The 17,609-nt window shown below is 38.8% G+C and overlaps 1 protein-coding gene across 4 annotated transcripts in view; it reads left to right on the top strand.

The window, feature by feature from the left end:
* LSAMP (limbic system associated membrane protein) overlaps positions 1-17,609 on the top strand; it is a 626,753-nt gene that overhangs the window by 317,549 nt on the left and 291,595 nt on the right. For all 4 annotated transcript variants that reach the window (XM_070406241.1, XM_070406238.1, XM_070406237.1 and 1 more), the window contains exon 2: positions 6,491-6,723. In XM_070406241.1, coding sequence (XP_070262342.1) covers positions 6,491-6,723 — 233 coding nt within the window. The remainder of the gene's footprint in view (positions 1-6,490; positions 6,724-17,609) is intronic.

Genomic DNA, 17,609 nt, shown 5'->3' with positions numbered 1-17,609 from the left:
GCCAACACATTCTTGAAGACTTTCTTCCCATCTACATCTTGAATTATTCCACATCTTATAAAAGAGGGAGAATCACAAATGTGAAAAAAATAAACTTATAACCAGAACATCACTATGTCATGAACTTATATATTCAGGGGGTTTGGTGGCAATTTAGTTCTCTGTAAATTAAGAAGCATGTGCCTATGAGAAAAGACTGTGCTCTGTAGTTGTTTGTCCCATGTTTCTGGACATTTAAACAAAGAGTTCAAAGTCTAACTCAGGATTTTTCAGCTTTGACCCTGTCAGCATTTTAGATGGAATATGTCTTTGTTGTGTATGGGGAGGGCGAAAAGGGAGGTTGTCCTTTACATTGTAGGATGTTTAGCAGCATCCTTGGTCTCTACCCACTAGATGCTAGTAGCAACCTCCCCCCTCCAGTTGTCACAACCCAATAATGTCTCCAGTATTGTCAGATATCATCTGGAAGCACAAATTGCCCCCACTTGATAGCCATTCATCTAACTGTTCTTTCTTAATTTAAGAAACAAATCTCACTCTCACCAGTTTGGCTCAATGGATAGAGCATCGGGCTACAAACCAAAGGGTCCCAGGTTCAATTCTGGCCAAGGGCACATACCCAGATTGCAGGCTAGATTTCCAGTGCGGGGAGTGCAGGGGCAGCTGATCAATGATTCTCTCTCATCATTGATGTTTCTATCTCTCTCTCCCTCTCCCTTCCTCTCTGAAATCAATAAAAATATATTTTTAAAAAAGAAACAAATCTCCCTATCCAGCCAGTTCCACTTTCCTCAGTCCTTACATTTAAAAAATTATGAGGGCAGATAACTATTGAGAGCTTAAATAAAATGTAATTTATTTGTTATCAATGTTATTATGTACTCTTGAGAAATAGTAGAAAGTTTAAGTTTAGATAAATTCTAAATTGATATGTTCTTGGTAACCAATAATGCTTGTTAAAAAATGAAGATGTTTTTAGTAGCAATGAACAGGCTTAATATCTAGTAGACCTGTATCACTTACATCATGGATATACTGTCAGTAAATATGCTATTGAGCAATCAATAATTGGTACAAGTGGAATTTAGCATTTCATTTCTGCTTTCAATTAGATTCATTGTTTTGGAAACATAATCCCCAGACTTATACAGTAAAAGTGGAATTATTAGTGTACCTGTTTGTATAAGGTGCATAATATACTTGGTGTAAAATGTTCACAGAGATCCAATGCTTGAGATTTTTATCGGTGTATTGATATTTTGTGACAGTTTTATGAATTTAGATATACTGAACAGGGAAGATAGAAGTTTGTTTGCTTGCCTTTCTGGTTATTTTTTAAGATGGTTTTTATAATATTATTGATTCATAGTTATGATAAGTAACCCACCTGATATTTTTGCTTTCAAGGTTAAAATGGGTCATCCACTAAATGTTCATCTAGTGCTTTATGCTTCTTTTTGTTGTTTTTCACATACAATATAGATTATTTAATTCCCAGGGGTGATATTCTATCATATTGGAGTCAGTGCATTTTTTCTCTTTTGCTTTAATTTTAATACCACACTCAATAATTCTCTTTAAATGCCCCCTTTGTATCTGATCATTTTATTTCTTAAGAAAACTTAAAATAGTTATCCATCTATTCTGTGCCTATTATATAATCCTATATAATAAAGAGGCGATATGCAAATTAACCCTTACACCCTCACAAGATGGCTGCCTACGACCAGGCCAGCAGGGGGGTTAGTGAAAGACGACCAAAGACTGAACAGCAGGCTGTGTGGGGTGACCAGGCCAGCAGGGGGGTTAGTGAGGGACAACCAAACGACTGAAGAGCAGGCTGCATGGGGCAACCAGGCCAGTGGGGGGGCCATGAGGGGCAACCAGGCCAGCAGGGGGTCAGTTGGGAGTGACCAAGTCAGCAGGGGGGTGCAGTTAGGGGTGACCAGGCTGGCAGAGGGGGGCAGTTGGGGGCAACTAGGCCGGCAGGAGGGGCAGTAAGGGGTGACCAGGCCAGTGGTGGGGCAGTTAGGAGCGATCAGGCCAGCAGGAAGGGGGCAGTTGGGGGCGACCTGGCTGGCAGTGGGGGGTTGTTAGGGGTGACCACGCCAGCGGGGGAGCAGTTAGGGGCGATCAGGCAGGCAGGCAGGTGATCGATTAGGAGCCAGCAGTCCAGGATTGTGAGAGGGATGTCTGACTGTCAGTTTAGGCCCCATCCCTAGGATCGGCCTAAACCTGCAGTCGGACATCCCCCGAGGGGTCCTGGATTGGAGAGGGTGAAGGCTGGGCTGAGGGGACCCCGCCCCCCTGCACAAATTTTGTGTACTGGGCCTCTAGTTAACAAATATTTGAAAATTGACTTAATAGCAATTTATTTATTAAATTCAGTTTATTTATTCCACATTTCAGTGAGTACCTACTGTGTACATCAAGCATGTCAAACTCAAAGGCTAACATGGGCCAAATAAACAAGGCATGCGACCTGCAGGCTGCAAGTTTGACATGTTTAGTGTACATGATGGGTTTATGCTGCTAGGCACTGTTAGGGCTACATAGGTGAATTCCAAGAGGCTCACTGTCATTAATAATTTCATAAGGAAAGATTAGTACAAATAAGCCTAATGTAATGTGGATTATAATGAGGTCATAAGAAAAAGCCAAGTAAAAGGATGGGATCCTGGTGAGAGAAGATTTCCTGGAGAGGTGCCACTCTGTGCTATGCCCATGTCTTCAGCCGCCTGCCAGAACTCCCACCTAGAGTGGAGGGATGGCCTTTGTCCCTCTCTTCTTGGCAGCAATACCTGCTCTCTTTAGGGTGCCATCCTTTCTAAATCCTGGAATGAGTTGCAACATTTTGAGCTTCTGGAAGAAACATTCTGTTAAATCCAAACAGCATATAGCATTGACATATTTTTAAAATATATCTCTACACTTTTCCTGATTTAGTGAAGGATGATTTTGAAGATAAAGTCATTAGGTACTCAGTTGTTGTTTTTCTGTTGTTGTTGTTTTTGTTTTTAAAATATATTTTTATTGATTTCAGAGAGGAAGGGAGAGGGAGAGAGAGATAGAACATCAATGATGAGAGAAAATCATTGTTCAGCTGCCTCCTGCATGACCCTTCCTAGGGATCCAGCCCACAACCCAGGCATGTGCCCTGACCAGGAATCGAACCATGACCTCCTGGCTTATAGGTTGATGCTCAACCACTGAGCTACACAAGCCGGGCTAGGTACCCAGTTTTGAAGTAGATTGTCTGGCATTAGAGCAGCATCAAGTGCAGGATAATACATTATTACCGTATCATGATGGCATAGCATGAGAATTTTCATTTGCTCTACAGGTATGCCAAATGCACAGTTGAGCCAACTCATCTCCTTGATGCAAGCTCATGATGCTTATCAGCCAGTCAATGCATGCTGGGAACCTGGGTCTTCATTAATCAGTACTTTCTCATTTCTGAATAGCCATGCATTCTGTGCCTACCCTGCATTACTGGTTATTTTTATTTAACAAACAAATTCTACAAACTGAGACTATAATATTGACTCTTACCATATTTTTTCTTACATCCACTTCTTATGGTTTAAAAAAGTTGCTACCTTATATCAAGATTCTAAAATTAATTAGTTCTGAAATTGAAATAAGCATGTTCATTTGCTTATTTTTCAGTATGAAAGTTTAAGTCAATTATAGAAAGATGATTTTCTAGTTTATAGTCAATGCATTTACTTTGGAACTATTGATTACTAAAAAAAAACAAAAAACCTTAAATATTTGGAAAAATGGTTTTCTTTTAAGAAATACTGCATTGTGCTCTGGTGCTTGGAGATGGCTATTTATACTTAGTAAAAAGAGTGAATATATGTATAAATGTTTGAATTCTAATACATCTTTCACTTATTTCAATGTAAAAGATAAATTAAAAAATTAAATAAGAATGAAACACAATGTAAAAATAAGATGTTATGTAGATTGTCATAGCAAAATTTCCATATAATATGTTGTTTCAAGAAGATGCATTTTTATGGGTCTGGCAATTTTGCTGAAATAGTCAATTACTCCTTTAGATAAGATAGATCTGTCTCCTCTCAGAGAATGATTTGGAGTAATTATATGTATGGTAATTTTAACTTTTCCATGGACAAAAATTGCTAAAATATCAAAAGTACCCTAAAGACCTGATTTAGATACTCTATCTTGTGCTGATCAGAAAATTCACCCAATTCATTTGTGGATGCTATAGAGCTCAGGCTGGGGTCAGGGTGTGGTGGAATATATAGGGTGGGGCAAAAGTAAGTTTACGGTTGTTTGTCTGGAAAATAATTAAATAATTAATAAGTAATAATGAAGAATAAACTCTGTGTTTCTGGTACTCACAACGGTAAACCTATTTTTGTACCAATAGATCTTGTGTCTACATTGTGATATTGTTAATTCACATGACAGGCATTTGCCAAATTTTACTGTTTTACACCAGATTAGTTTTGGGACATACCTTAATGAATTAGGCAAAATCTCAGTCTTTATTTGACTGATGGGCCAATTTTGTGTATAATGCATTATATGGTGTCTTTTTATCCAAAATGAACATATTAGGACCATGTGCTGGCCTAAACAGCATTCAAAGTCCATATCTATGATATCTGCTTGCTTCTGTGTTGAGCTGTGTAGATGAGAAAGGTAAGAGAAATATGATAGAAAATTTAAAACACATTTATAGAGGTACATTTCCATTCTTCTCAGTCAAAAGTAAAAACACAGTAACTCTGCATGAACAACTTCATTTATGATCTAGAAGATAGCAAACAGCTTGTTAATTAATTAAAAAATGATTCTAAGTTGAGACGTGCCCCAAACATCAACAAGGACAGAGAAATGATGCCATAAAAGGACAGAAGAGAAAAAGTAAAATTGAGTCTGGAAAGAAGCAGCAAGTATCCATGAAGTTAGCTCTGCACTCCCTCTTGCTGAAGTGTTAATTATCAAATGTATCTAATTAATCCCAGTAATATCTGTATGGTAGAGAAACACATATTGAGTAATGGAGATACTAAATGATACCTTCATTTGCCTGTCTTTAGGAAAATAAATAGATTGAGAAGAAAAGAAAGACCTGCATATCAAGGCACCCAACTAATTAAATAAGATAATCATGCTAAATAAAATACATAATTCAACAAAAATTAATGGGGAAAGTAGATCTTCTGCACAATAGGAATTTTTAAAAGACTCAGCCTTTCTCCTTATGAAAGATACAAATCAGCCTCTGTATCCCTAATGTGGACAGCCTGTGGGTAGGACATCAATTTCCTGTCTATGCATGGGTGTGGAATCTCTATGCCTGGTTGTTATGACCTGAGAGGAAACCTGGGTTTGACATAGTTTGGAAAATATAAGGGAATATGGTGTTTTGGTTGTTTTGCTGTCATATTCCTGGCTCCTTCTGTCCATCCCTCAAGCCCCAGAGTGCTGAGCAGCTGGCTCTGCAGCTGTAAGAAAGTCTGGGACAATCTTCCTATGGGGTACACATAAATCTTGCCAAAGTGAAACAGAGAAAACTTTTTGCTTATTTGTGTGTGTGTGTTTTTTTTTTTCATTTCCAGGTTCTTGATATAATTGAAAAACTGTATCATGTAAAGTATTTTCCCCTTCTTCAGTGGTCTGTGTTCTTTGCCCTTTTCTTTCAAGTTTCAGGGAGAGACTTTTAGGTTTCTAAAATAATAATTTAAATAAACATTTTTCTTTCATCATCCTTGCAATAGAAACTGTAAAATTGGTTTCTTCATCTCCCACAAAAGATTGAATTCATACTAATGGGCTCAGAAAGGCTGGTGGCAAGCTGTTTTGCCAGCTACAACCTGCTGCCCTCAGCAGCTGGAACCACACTTAGGCAAGATGATGCTAGTTAACTCTGATGACCTTGACCCAACACCTATCTACCTACTTGGACTTGCTCACACATGCCTCACTCCTGGGAGTAGGCATTCCAAACTCATACAGATCAGATGCAAACTCTGAAATCTGATCTAATTCCTACCGTGGTGGGGCATAACTTAAATATACCATCACACAAGAAAATAGCTATGAAAGAATAAGTACAATTCAACACTGGGGAAATGTGCCACATTATCAATCATCTGATTCTCAAAATTACTTAAACAGATGGAGTTCTGTGTGAATGACCTTTTCCTAGACAAGAAGATAATCCAGTGGGAAATCAATACCCATTTAACTTTGCCTACATTACTCATACTCGGATTGTTTATTGCTGAATTGAGTCTAATGTAATGATATCTACCCATTGAATGGTAATTAGATCTTCAAGAAGAACTAGTGATGATATTTAAGACTCTAAGAAAGAACATGGCAATGGTTCATCCTGCATTAAATATTTTTCTTGACTGGTCTTTTTGAGTCTAATCATGTGAAGAATGAATGCAGATGCAGGCATGGCTAAAGCTCTAATGTTGTTATTCTGCTCTGCCAGGTGCATTGTAGAAGACAAGAACTCAAAAGTGGCCTGGCTGAACCGTTCTGGCATCATTTTTGCTGGGCATGACAAGTGGTCTCTGGACCCCCGGGTGGAGCTGGAGAAACGCCATTCTCTGGAATACAGTCTTCGAATCCAGAAGGTGGATGTCTATGATGAGGGTTCCTACACTTGCTCGGTTCAGACACAGCATGAGCCCAAGACCTCCCAAGTTTACTTGATCGTGCAAGGTAAGAAAATGATAGGATAGGTGAGGTGGGGGGGCACTGAATAATCATGATGTACAAAATACTTGCATAATACTTTCTAAAAATAAAAAAGGAAGACTTTTTTAAATGTATTATGGCACTTAAGTATCTGTTTTTTCTCTAAAAGGATAGACTTATAATGAGAAGACTAAGGAGAATATAGAGTTGAGTCTTGCCACTGTGAGCCAGTACCCTCGGTGAGAATCTTTTCTCTTAGCCCTCAGTGTGAAAATACATAGCAAAGGCTACAGCCATTGGAATAAGATGAAACAGGAACACAAGAACACACACATGCTTAGAACCATGTGAAGTCCACTTTCTCATGCTGTTAAGCACTGCATACTTTGCTGAAGGTTTGATTTTTACCTGTCCCCAGCCTAAATCATATCACTAACTATCTATTTTCATGATAGCAAATGTTGTTTGGAAAAATAAAAGTTTCCAGAGACCTTGGCATCCTCTCTGCTGGCCAGCTTTCTATATAGTTTGTGTCTCCATCTAATGGCAAGTTATTTGTGAGCAAATCCAGTGACAAGGATCTGCAAAGTCATTGGGGAAAATCTGCTTCTAGATTGGGGTTTCCAAGGACACATCTGAGTCATGGTTTTATAGGATGAAAACCCTAAATGGCATACACATGCTCCCAAACTATAGCTCTCTAGGGTCCTGTTCCCCATAACTGCAGAATGAGAACAAAGCTGATCAGCTGCACAATTTTATTGCAAGTGAAGTCAAACCACCAGCAATTTCAATCTATCTAACAAGATCTAAACACTAACAAATATTAGGGCTGTGTTCATGTATTCTTGATTTACAATTTTATGTAAATTTAATGCAAATTAGGCATGGCCCTCAGGGCTCCTGTCAAGATTCCAATGCAGTCAGTGGTGTGGCAAAGTTTGACTGTAGCTTCTATTAATGTGTATGGAATTGATTACTGCAGCATTTAAATTATTGCTCTTCCAACTACTCTGATTAATAGGTTGAAACTGGAGTAAAATACATCAGAGGCTGCCTTTTTCAGGGGTGGTTTAGTCATGTGACCTCCATCTTGGTCCATTTGCAATGGCTGACAGCTTCATTTTATTGCTTTTAAAAGGCATGTCTACTGACTTGCAAAGTTCCTTTCACAATCAAAGCAGAGAATACTTTCCATTTAGTTTGATAGAAAGTACTTGAGGTACAATAATAAGAGACACCAGGGCTTGGATCTCAGGCAGCCCATTAAAAATTTTTAAATATAACTAGAGAATTGTAAATATGTAAATTTACCATTTCCCTCATAAACACACTCTCTCTCTATGACACATGCACACAGACACACACACACACACACACACACACATATGCATGCACGCATGCACATGCATACCTCAAACCAAAGTTCTACCGCATTGAATAGTAGACAAAGGGGAGGTAACTAGTTTATTTAAGGTCCATTATAAGACTAGATGCCTGGTGCATGAAATTCGTGCATGCGGGTGGTCCCCTCAGCCCAGCCTGCACCCTCTCCAATCTGGGACCCCTCGGGGGATGTCCGACTGCTGGTTTAGGCCTGGTCCTGGGGATCGGGCCTAAACCAGAAGTTGGACATCCCTCTCACAATCCGGGACCACTGGCTCCTAATTGCTCACCTGCCTGCCAGCCTGGTCGCCCCCAACTGCCCACCCCTGCCGACTTGGTCACCCCTCACTGCCCCCCTCTGCCAGCCTGGTAACCCCCAAATGACCCCCTACTGGCCTGGTCACCCCCAACTGCCCCCCCCGCTGGCCTGGTCGTCCCTCACTGCCCCCCTCTGGTGGCTTGGTTGCCCCTCACTGCCCCCCCTGCTGGCCTGGTCACCCCACACAGCCTGCTGTTCAGTCATTTGGTCGTCCCTTCCTAACCTACCTGCCAGCCTGCTCGCCCCACGCAGCCTGCTGTTCGGTTGTTACTATGAGTGCATCCTAACCAATTTGCATGTTACCCTTTTATTAGTATAGGTTGCTACACAATCAATATCAATACCTTTACAGGTATGAATATCTGTACTTTTAATGTCATTGGAAAGCCACTAGAGGCCACACTAGAAATTTTATATTGCCTTATACTGAATAAAATTGGACAATCTAATTATATCCCTTGGTTTGTAAATAAGGAAACAGAAGTTCATTAAATGTAGGTTACTTGTTCAAGATCACACAGAGAATTCAGGAGTAGTTTGGAGCCAAACCAACCTAGAATCAAATCTGAAGCACTTTCTACTAAATATATATTTTTAAAATTTATTTCAGAGAGGAAGGGAGAGGGAAAGAGAGATAGAAACATCAATGATGAGAGAGAATCATTGACCAGCTGCCTCCTGCACACCCCTCCTCCCCTGGAGATTGAGCCTTCAACCTGGCATGTGCTCTTGACCAGAATTGAACCCGGGACCCTTCAGTGCACAGGCCAATGCTCTATTCACTGAGAAAAACCAGCTAGGGCTGAAGCACTTTCTACTAGAATGAAAATTTTTATTATGCTAAGTGAAATAACTCAGAGTTTGATAAACAAAATAGACCCAGAGACATAGAAGCATGAAATAGACTGTTGAATCTCAGAGGGAAGGCAGGGGTGAGTGGGTGGGAAGAGATCAACCAAAGAACTTGTATGCATATATGCATAACCCATGGACACAAACAATAGGGCGGGGTGTGGGGAGGGGTAGAAGAGATCAATAGGGGGGAAAGGGGGATATATGTAATACTTTAAACAATAAAGATTTAAAAAAAAGAAAAGAAAAATTTGGAACCCAAAACTAAAAAGAGAAATTTTATATTATTACTTCTAGAACTACCACATTTATATTTAAGTCTGAGCTCTTAGTGCCAAATGTTCAATGCTCTTTCCTTTATTTCTGATTCAACTATTCACTTTTTAACCCAGAGGGTTAGAGCTAGAACTAGATTAGATTATAGTGCACACACCTCCATGCCATGTCAGCACATGTGAAATTAACTTAAATTTAACTTAATATTAAAGGAAGGAGATGAACCTACTAAGTGCCAAGTACCATAAATTCCTTGTTTCACTTAATTATAATATTACTAGAGACCCGGTGCATAAAAATTTGTGCACTCAGTGCAGAGGTGGGTGGAGGGGGTCCCTCAGCCCAGCCTGTGCCCTCTCACACTCTGGGATCCCTGGAGGGATATCCACCTGCCAGCTTAGGCCTGCTCCCCTGGGGATGGGGCTTAAGATGGCAGTCAGACATCCCTCTGGCAGTCTGGGAGCCCTCGGGGGATGTCCGTGGGGAGCAGGCATAAGCTTATAGTCAGACATCCTTAGGGCCACCACGGAGGCAGGAGAGGCTCCTGCCACCACAGCTGCGTTGGCCAGCTATGAGCTGGCTTCTGGCTGAGCAGCGCTCCCCCTGTGGAAGTGCACTGACCACCAGGAGGCAGCTCCTGCGTTGAGAATCTGCTCCCTGGTGGTCAGTGCACATCATAGTAACCAGTTGTTTCTGGTAGTTCCGCCATTAGGGTCAATTTGCATTTTACCCTTTTATTATATAGGATTATAACTTTATTATAAACTAGAAGCCTGTTGCACGAAGATTCCTGGAATAGGCCTTCCTTCCCCTGGCTGCTGGCACTGGTTTTCCTTCGGCACCCAGGACCCAGGCCTTTGGTCCAGCCACAGTGGAGAAGCCGAGCCTCTTCAGTCTTCAGTCTTCAGTCTTCAGTCTTCACTCTGGCTAGAGCCTTCAGTCTTTGCTCCAGGCCTGCATATGCAAATTAACCACCATCTTTGTTGGGTTAATTTGTATAGTCGCTCTGATTAGCTAGTGGGCGTAGCAGAGTGACACCAATTTGCATGTTTTTCTTTTATTAGTGTAGATATGCAAAAACTTAAAGTTCAGGGATAATTAGGAGTTTGCTAAAGTCTCCCTGTTGGCTGAGAACAGGGTTTTAAACCCATATCTGACTCAACATGTTATTGAATTTTAGTCTTAACCATATTTCTTTGAAAGAGAAAATTATCAGCAAAGCCTGTACTTATAAGGGAGATGAAGAAAGGATTGTCTCTTCCTTGAGCCTGAGTCATGAAAGGTGATTTTTTTGGACATTTATATGGCTGTTGATCTTTAGCACAAGATGACTGAACCTCTTCCCCCTAGGACACTCAACTTTGTGATTATGTGAGGTATTCCATCCCTGCACACTATTCATGCTGCTTCCTACTCCCTGCTTCAACTTTACATGTTTCTACCACTTCAAATATTCTGCTCCTAGGTCTGGCTGACCTGTCTTTCCTCCAATTCCACAGCACCCTCTTTCAGAATATGTTTCTTTTTAGTTTTTCAAACTTGCTTACCTTCAAGTTAACTGATTATTAAGTAAACTAGAGGCCTAGTGCATAAAATATACACACTCGGTGGGGTCCCTCAGCCCAGCCTGAGCCCTCTTGCAGTCTGGGAGCCCTCAGGAGATGTCCAACTGACAGCTTAGGCCCACTCCCCACAATCAGACTTCCTTAGGGCTGACACGGAGGCAGGAGAGGCTCCCACCATCACCACTGTGCTCTCCAGCCATGACTCTGGCTTCTGGCTGAGCGACACTCCCCTTGTGGGAGTGCACTGACCATCAGGGGGGAGCTCCTGCATTGAGTGTCTGCCCCCTGGTGGTCAGTGAATGCCATAGTGACTGATCATTCTGCCGGTTGGTTGATTTGCATATTAGCTTTTTATTATATAGGCTACTGTATTATTTTTCTCTGCCAACCCTTTGAGGACACCCATGATGCTATGAGATATCACTAAAGAATAGCAGTTTAAAAGTAGGCTTTTCATTCATGCTGCCTAGTTTGAATCTCAACTTTCCTTCTTGCTACTTAAATAAATATGGGGGTAAACCATTTAATTTCTCTAAGGCTTAGTTTTGTCATAAGTAAAATACAGGTAATGTTAAAATTTTAAATCCTCTGAATTTATTGTAAGGATTAAATTGGATGATCTATGTAAGTCCCTAGCTCAGTGTCTGGAGCTCATGTGTTCTCAGCCAATAGATGATGATGATGATGATGATGATGATGATGATGGATGATGACAACTATGATGCTGTTGTTGCTGCTGCTACAGTACCTCTCATAAGGCTCACTTTGGCCCTGGGGATGCTGCCCACTGTCTAAGCTGCTGCCCTTGCCTGTTACCCTTAGGGTAGGCTCTTTCAGCTTTTATATTGCATCACTCCAGTCTTTTTTCTTTATTTGTCCTTTTTCTTAGCATCCAGTCTTTAGCTTTACTTCTTTAGGATTCTAGAGACTTATTAGACAAGCATAACTTCTAAGTTCTTAGCTACATTTATTAAGGATGTTTGAGGAGAAAATGTTATCTTTTTTTCCTTTTTTATTATATTTATTGGGGTAACATTGGTTAATAAAATTACATAGGTTTCAGGTGTACAATTCTATCATACATTGTCATATATTGTAGTGTGTGTTCACCACATCAAGTCAAGTTTCCTTCCATCACCATTTATTCCCCATTTACACTATCCTACCTCTCCTCAGCTCCCTTCTCCCTGGTAATCACCATATTGGTGTCTTTTAGATTGGTGGGACCTCTTTGGAGGTGATGCTTGAGAATTAATATTTCTAATTAGTTCCCAGGTGATGCCATGCTATTGGTACAGGGATCACACTTTGAGATTCAGTGCTTTAAAAGAATTGTGCACCTTTAAAACATCTGGAAAATAATCCTGCATAATTTCATTTGGTTTTAGACAGTGCTACACCCAAAAATACTTCTAAAATGAATCTTTTGGGGCATGGGTCAGAAAACAGGTAGATGGATAACTACTTTATTTTTCTTACATCTTAAGGCTTCCAAGTCTGCTTACTTACCTAGCCTAGTCCTGTGGAAAGAAAATCTCCTCTCTTTCCAAACGGTTCATTTTCAAGTATCAAAGCTGTAAAAAAAATTTTTTTAATGGTTGAGACATAACAACTGCTCTAGACTTCAACATCTTCATAAATTTTTAAGTGGTATTTGTAATCCCTCAGATTTCTCCTGCATTCTATTTCCCCTGGTGCATTCTTTTTTTCCCTTTTCTATGTATTCCCACAATGTTAGTGACTATTCAACATCTCCAATATTTTATCTCTTATTTCAGTGATTAATTTTCACAAATAAATTAAATTTTATCAGTTCATGAGGGTCATTACATGTAAAAATATGCTGTATTGAAATAAATACCTGCATGGTCTGCTAAACTTAATCTTTAGCTACATGACATCTCCACACATCTTCTTCATATGAAAATATACATATCAATAATGACTTTGGGATCACTTGTGATCATTGGTATTAAATGTTGCATCAGTGGAAGCCAAGACTTTTCAAATATTTTACATTTGAGATAGTAAATTGTGAGACCCATTTATAAAGCCATATATTTGGGCTCCTATGTAATCTTCTTTATAGATTCTAAGATCAAAGATTAAGAAAACATCACCATTAACTTCAATAAATAAAAAAGTACACTGGTATCATTCCATTAATAATGCCAATTTCTTACCCTGCTATGATTTCCTGGTTTTTCTGATTCCACAGTGGCTGCACCAATCTTAAATCCTACCAATGGTGCAAAAGTGTTACCTTTTCTCCACATCCTCAGCAGCACTTGTTGTTTGTTGATTTATTTTTTAACATAATTTTATTGATTTCAGAGAGGAAGGGAGAGGTAGAGATAGATAGAAACATCAATGAAGTATAGTGATAAAACAACCCAACCTGTGCCAGGACCCCTCAGGGGGGTTTCTGAGTGAGATGTGGCCACTACGGGGCACAGGGTTCATAAAAAAAGGGCATCTAATGGGAGAGGCAGTCATGAAGGTTAACACATTTGGCTACATTTAAGGTAATTGAGAGAGATAGTAAATATATTGAGGGTAATGATAACCAGTTTCTTACTGTTAGATAAGTATAAATATGGAAAGGGAGTAAGCTAAAATGAACCCTGTGTTGTTCACTAGTGTATTGAAATTGAAGTTATTGGTGTTTATTCATGAATTTTAATAGAAGATAGATATATAGATATATAGGTAGGTGGATAGATGTAAGTATGTGTCTATATTTTCTAATCATTCCCATTGAGAGGGGCTTGGAATACTTACACCTTAGTAGCAATGAGCATACCTAGCATCCAGATGTTGATTTAAAATGTTTTTGTTGATTAATTTTATTTTATTATTTTTAAACATATTTTTATTGATTTCAGAGAGGAAAGGAGAGGGAGAGAGAGATAGAAACATCAATGATTAAAGAGTATCACTGATCAGCTGCCTCCTGCATGCCCCCCACTGGGGATCAAACCTGCAACCCAGGCATGTGCCCTTGACCGGAATCAAACCCGTGACCCTTCAGTCCGCAGGCCGACGCTCTATCCACCTCCACCGAGCCAAGCCGGTTAGGGATTGCTGATTAATTTTATAGAAAGAGATAGACAGACAGGCATCAATTTGTTGTTCCACTTATTTATTCATTCATTAGTTAACTCTTGTATGTGCCCTGACCAAGGATTGAACCCACAACCTTGGCATATCAGGACAATGCTCTAACCAACTGAGCTACCCATCCAGGGCCTGATGTTGCTATTAAAATATCACTCTTCACTAAAAGGAACAAGCCTAACTCAGAGAAACAGATGATTCCAGGGCTGGGCAAGGAAGAAACAACATGAGTTTGGAGCATCTGTTGTATCAGAAAGTAAAGAAGTCCTCAAAGAAAAATAAGTCATTCTAAAAGTATACAGAAGCCAGCTTGAAAGGGATTTCTACTGTCCAATTCTTGGACAGTAGTGTATAAAAATATGTAAAAGCAATGTAGTACAACACTGGGATAATTTAAGCAATAATAATTAAAAATGAGAGTGTAACTCTTTTTCATAGTAGAATGCCAGCTAATCAAAGTAGAAGTAATGATGGAATGTGAAAATTATCATCTAGCAACCATTGCAGAAATAATTAATTAAGGCAAGAAAAATAAATGGATTATAAAACTAGTTTGGTAAAAGTAAAATAAGGACTGAATTTTTTACATAATCTCAAAGTAGCTCTCTACAAACTATATATTAAGTAGCAAGGGAAAAAATTTAAAAAGTACAAAAGTGAAGAAATCTAGCTGACACAACTCAAAGTTATCACTGCAAGTAATGGGAAAATTGGCCTCATGTGCCAAATGATAGGATGCAATGAGCAGAATACAGCATCACTTCTGTAATATGTTTATCGACACCTGAGTCTAATCATAAGAAGACATTGGATACATCAAAATGGTGGGACATTCTATAGGAAAACTGGCCTGTTAATCTTCATAAAAGTCAAGGTCATGAAAGTCAGGAGAGACTGAGGAGCTGCCTCAGATTGAAGGAGACTAGGAAACTTGGTAACTGGGTAAAGTATGTAATCATACATTGGGCCATTTTCTAGAACATACATTATTGGGACAATTGACAAAATTTGAATGAAGTCTCAGGTAAAGAATATATGGGAGTTCTTATATTATTCTTGCTTTTTTTTCTGTGAATCTGAAATAATTTCAGAACAAAAATAAAACATCTACACTAATAAAAGAGAAACATGCAAATTGATGTTACTCCGCTACGCCCACCAGCCAATCAGAGTGACTATGCAAATTAACCCAACAAAGATGGCAGATAATATGCATACGTAGGCATGGAGCGAAGACTGAAGGCTCTGGCCAGAGTGAAGACTGAAGACTGAAGACTGAAGAGGCTTGGCTTCTCCACTGCGGCCGGACCAAAGGCCTGGGTCCCGGGTGCCGGAGGAAAACCAGTGCCGGCAGCCAGGGGAAGAAAGGCCTATTGTGCAAATCTTCATGCACTGGGCTTCTAGTATATAATAATACTTAAAGTAGATATTAGGGTTAAGTACTAGTGTGAATCAAATACAAAATTATATTAAATATTAAATAAAGCATGATCAAACAAGATATTTCAAGCATAATCAATTAAAAAGAAATGTATGAATAAAACATATTACATCAAAAAGTTAAAGGGGAAAAATAATAAATCCCTATAACCAACAAAAATACATATGATATCATTAAACCAACCTCTATTTTTATTTATTACTCATCAATTTAGTGAACTAAATATAGAGGATATCTTTCTTAACATTAAAAAAATGTGGATAATTTCAACAGAAGTACAGCAAAATAGGAATAGGCACAGATCTAACAATATTTTTTTCTTATATAACATTATTCTGGAAGTTTTAATCAATTAATAGGACAATAAAAAGAGAAGAAAATCAATACAGAAAACAGGAATAAAATTTTTCAAAGTGCCTATTGCCAATTTACAAAATGAACCATAGAAATAGCAGACATCGCCCTAACTGGTTTGGCTCAGTGGATAGAGCGTCAGCCTGTGGACTGAAAGGTCCCAGATTCGATTCCAGTCAAGGGCATGTACCTTGGTTGCGGGCACATCCCCAGTGGGAGGTGTGCAGGAGGCAGCTGATCGATGTTTCTCTCCCATCGATGTTTCTTAACTCTCTATCCTTCTCCCTTCCTCTCTGTAAAAAATCAATAAAATATATTTTTTTAAAAAAGAAAAAAAAGTAATAGCAGACATATGGAAAACTATTAAAATCGTACTAATAATCAAGGAAAGGCAAAGTAAAACAGCACTAAATTGTTATTTTTAAAACCAATAATACTGGGAAAGGGTTAACAAAATGTGGCTAGCCCAAATTGTCACGTCAGTAGGAAAACTAACACTTTCATATCTCCCTGTGGAGAGTGTAAATTAGTGAAAACTTTGTTATGGTCATATAGGGATGTCTATCAAAGTTTTAAAATAGATTTGTATCATTTGACCCAGTAATTCCACTTCCATGAATGTGTAGAAAGAAAATCCTTTGAAATGCAAATAGTTTTTTGTATTAAGTGGTTATCACAGAATTATGTATAAAGAAAACTATGAAAAACACCCTAAATATGTAGAATAAGGAATGAAGAATTAAACTAATTTCATAAGAAGAAATACCATTATGATGGACATTTGATTGGCTGTCCAGCATTCAAACCTCTTCCCTATGTTGAGGAACTTCTCCCCTTTTACGATTGTTGGGTTGTAGACATTACCAAACAGTGTCAAAGCTGAAATAAAATTCAGACACCCTCCAAGTTAGAAATTGGACATGAGATGCAGGCCTTGAAACCTGCACCTGCTGCAAACTCAGGATTATTAATAGACATCTGATACAAGAAACTTGGGACTAACAAGAATCTGTTCACATACTGGTGGCACCAGTAACAGTGAGTTTATAGGGAAGGGCTTATATCACTGATGTTTCACCTGTCAAAGTTTGTTCACATACCAATGACATTAAAACTTGTTTACACAGTTTGTTTTTAAATCACTTTACCAGTTCTCTTTATTTTATACACTTATATGTGTATAGTCAAATTTATTCATTTTTCTTTATGCTTTTTAAACTAATTTTTATGTTAAGAAAGCCTTCCTCACTTTGTTGAGGTTCATATTTATTGACAGTTCTAGCCATTTCCTTTGCTTTCTACTTCTAAATCTCTTAGAGAGCTGGTATTAATTTTAATGAGTGGCTGTTCAGTAAAAATATAATTTTATTTTTTTTAATTAATTATTTATAACCATCTGTTGAATAATTATACTTTTTCATAAAAGAAAATAAAGCAAAATGGATATAGTTGTGGCAAAAGAGGAAATAAACTTAAAATGTCCAGCTCAAATAATTACTAACCTTAAAAAGCTCTTATATATTAATAACTAGAGGCCCAGTGCACAAAAGTCCTGCACGGGTAGGATCCCTAGGTCTGGCCGGTGATCACAGCCAATTGG

Source organism: Myotis yumanensis, unplaced genomic scaffold (assembly GCF_028538775.1).
Source record: "Myotis yumanensis isolate MYYU_CA2020_CCGP unplaced genomic scaffold, mMyoYum1.0.hap1 SCAF_2, whole genome shotgun sequence".
In the NCBI taxonomy this organism is placed as follows: Eukaryota; Metazoa; Chordata; class Mammalia; order Chiroptera; family Vespertilionidae; genus Myotis; species Myotis yumanensis.
Note: the sequence above shows the minus strand (reverse complement) of the source record. Positions and strands in the feature narration are given on the sequence as shown.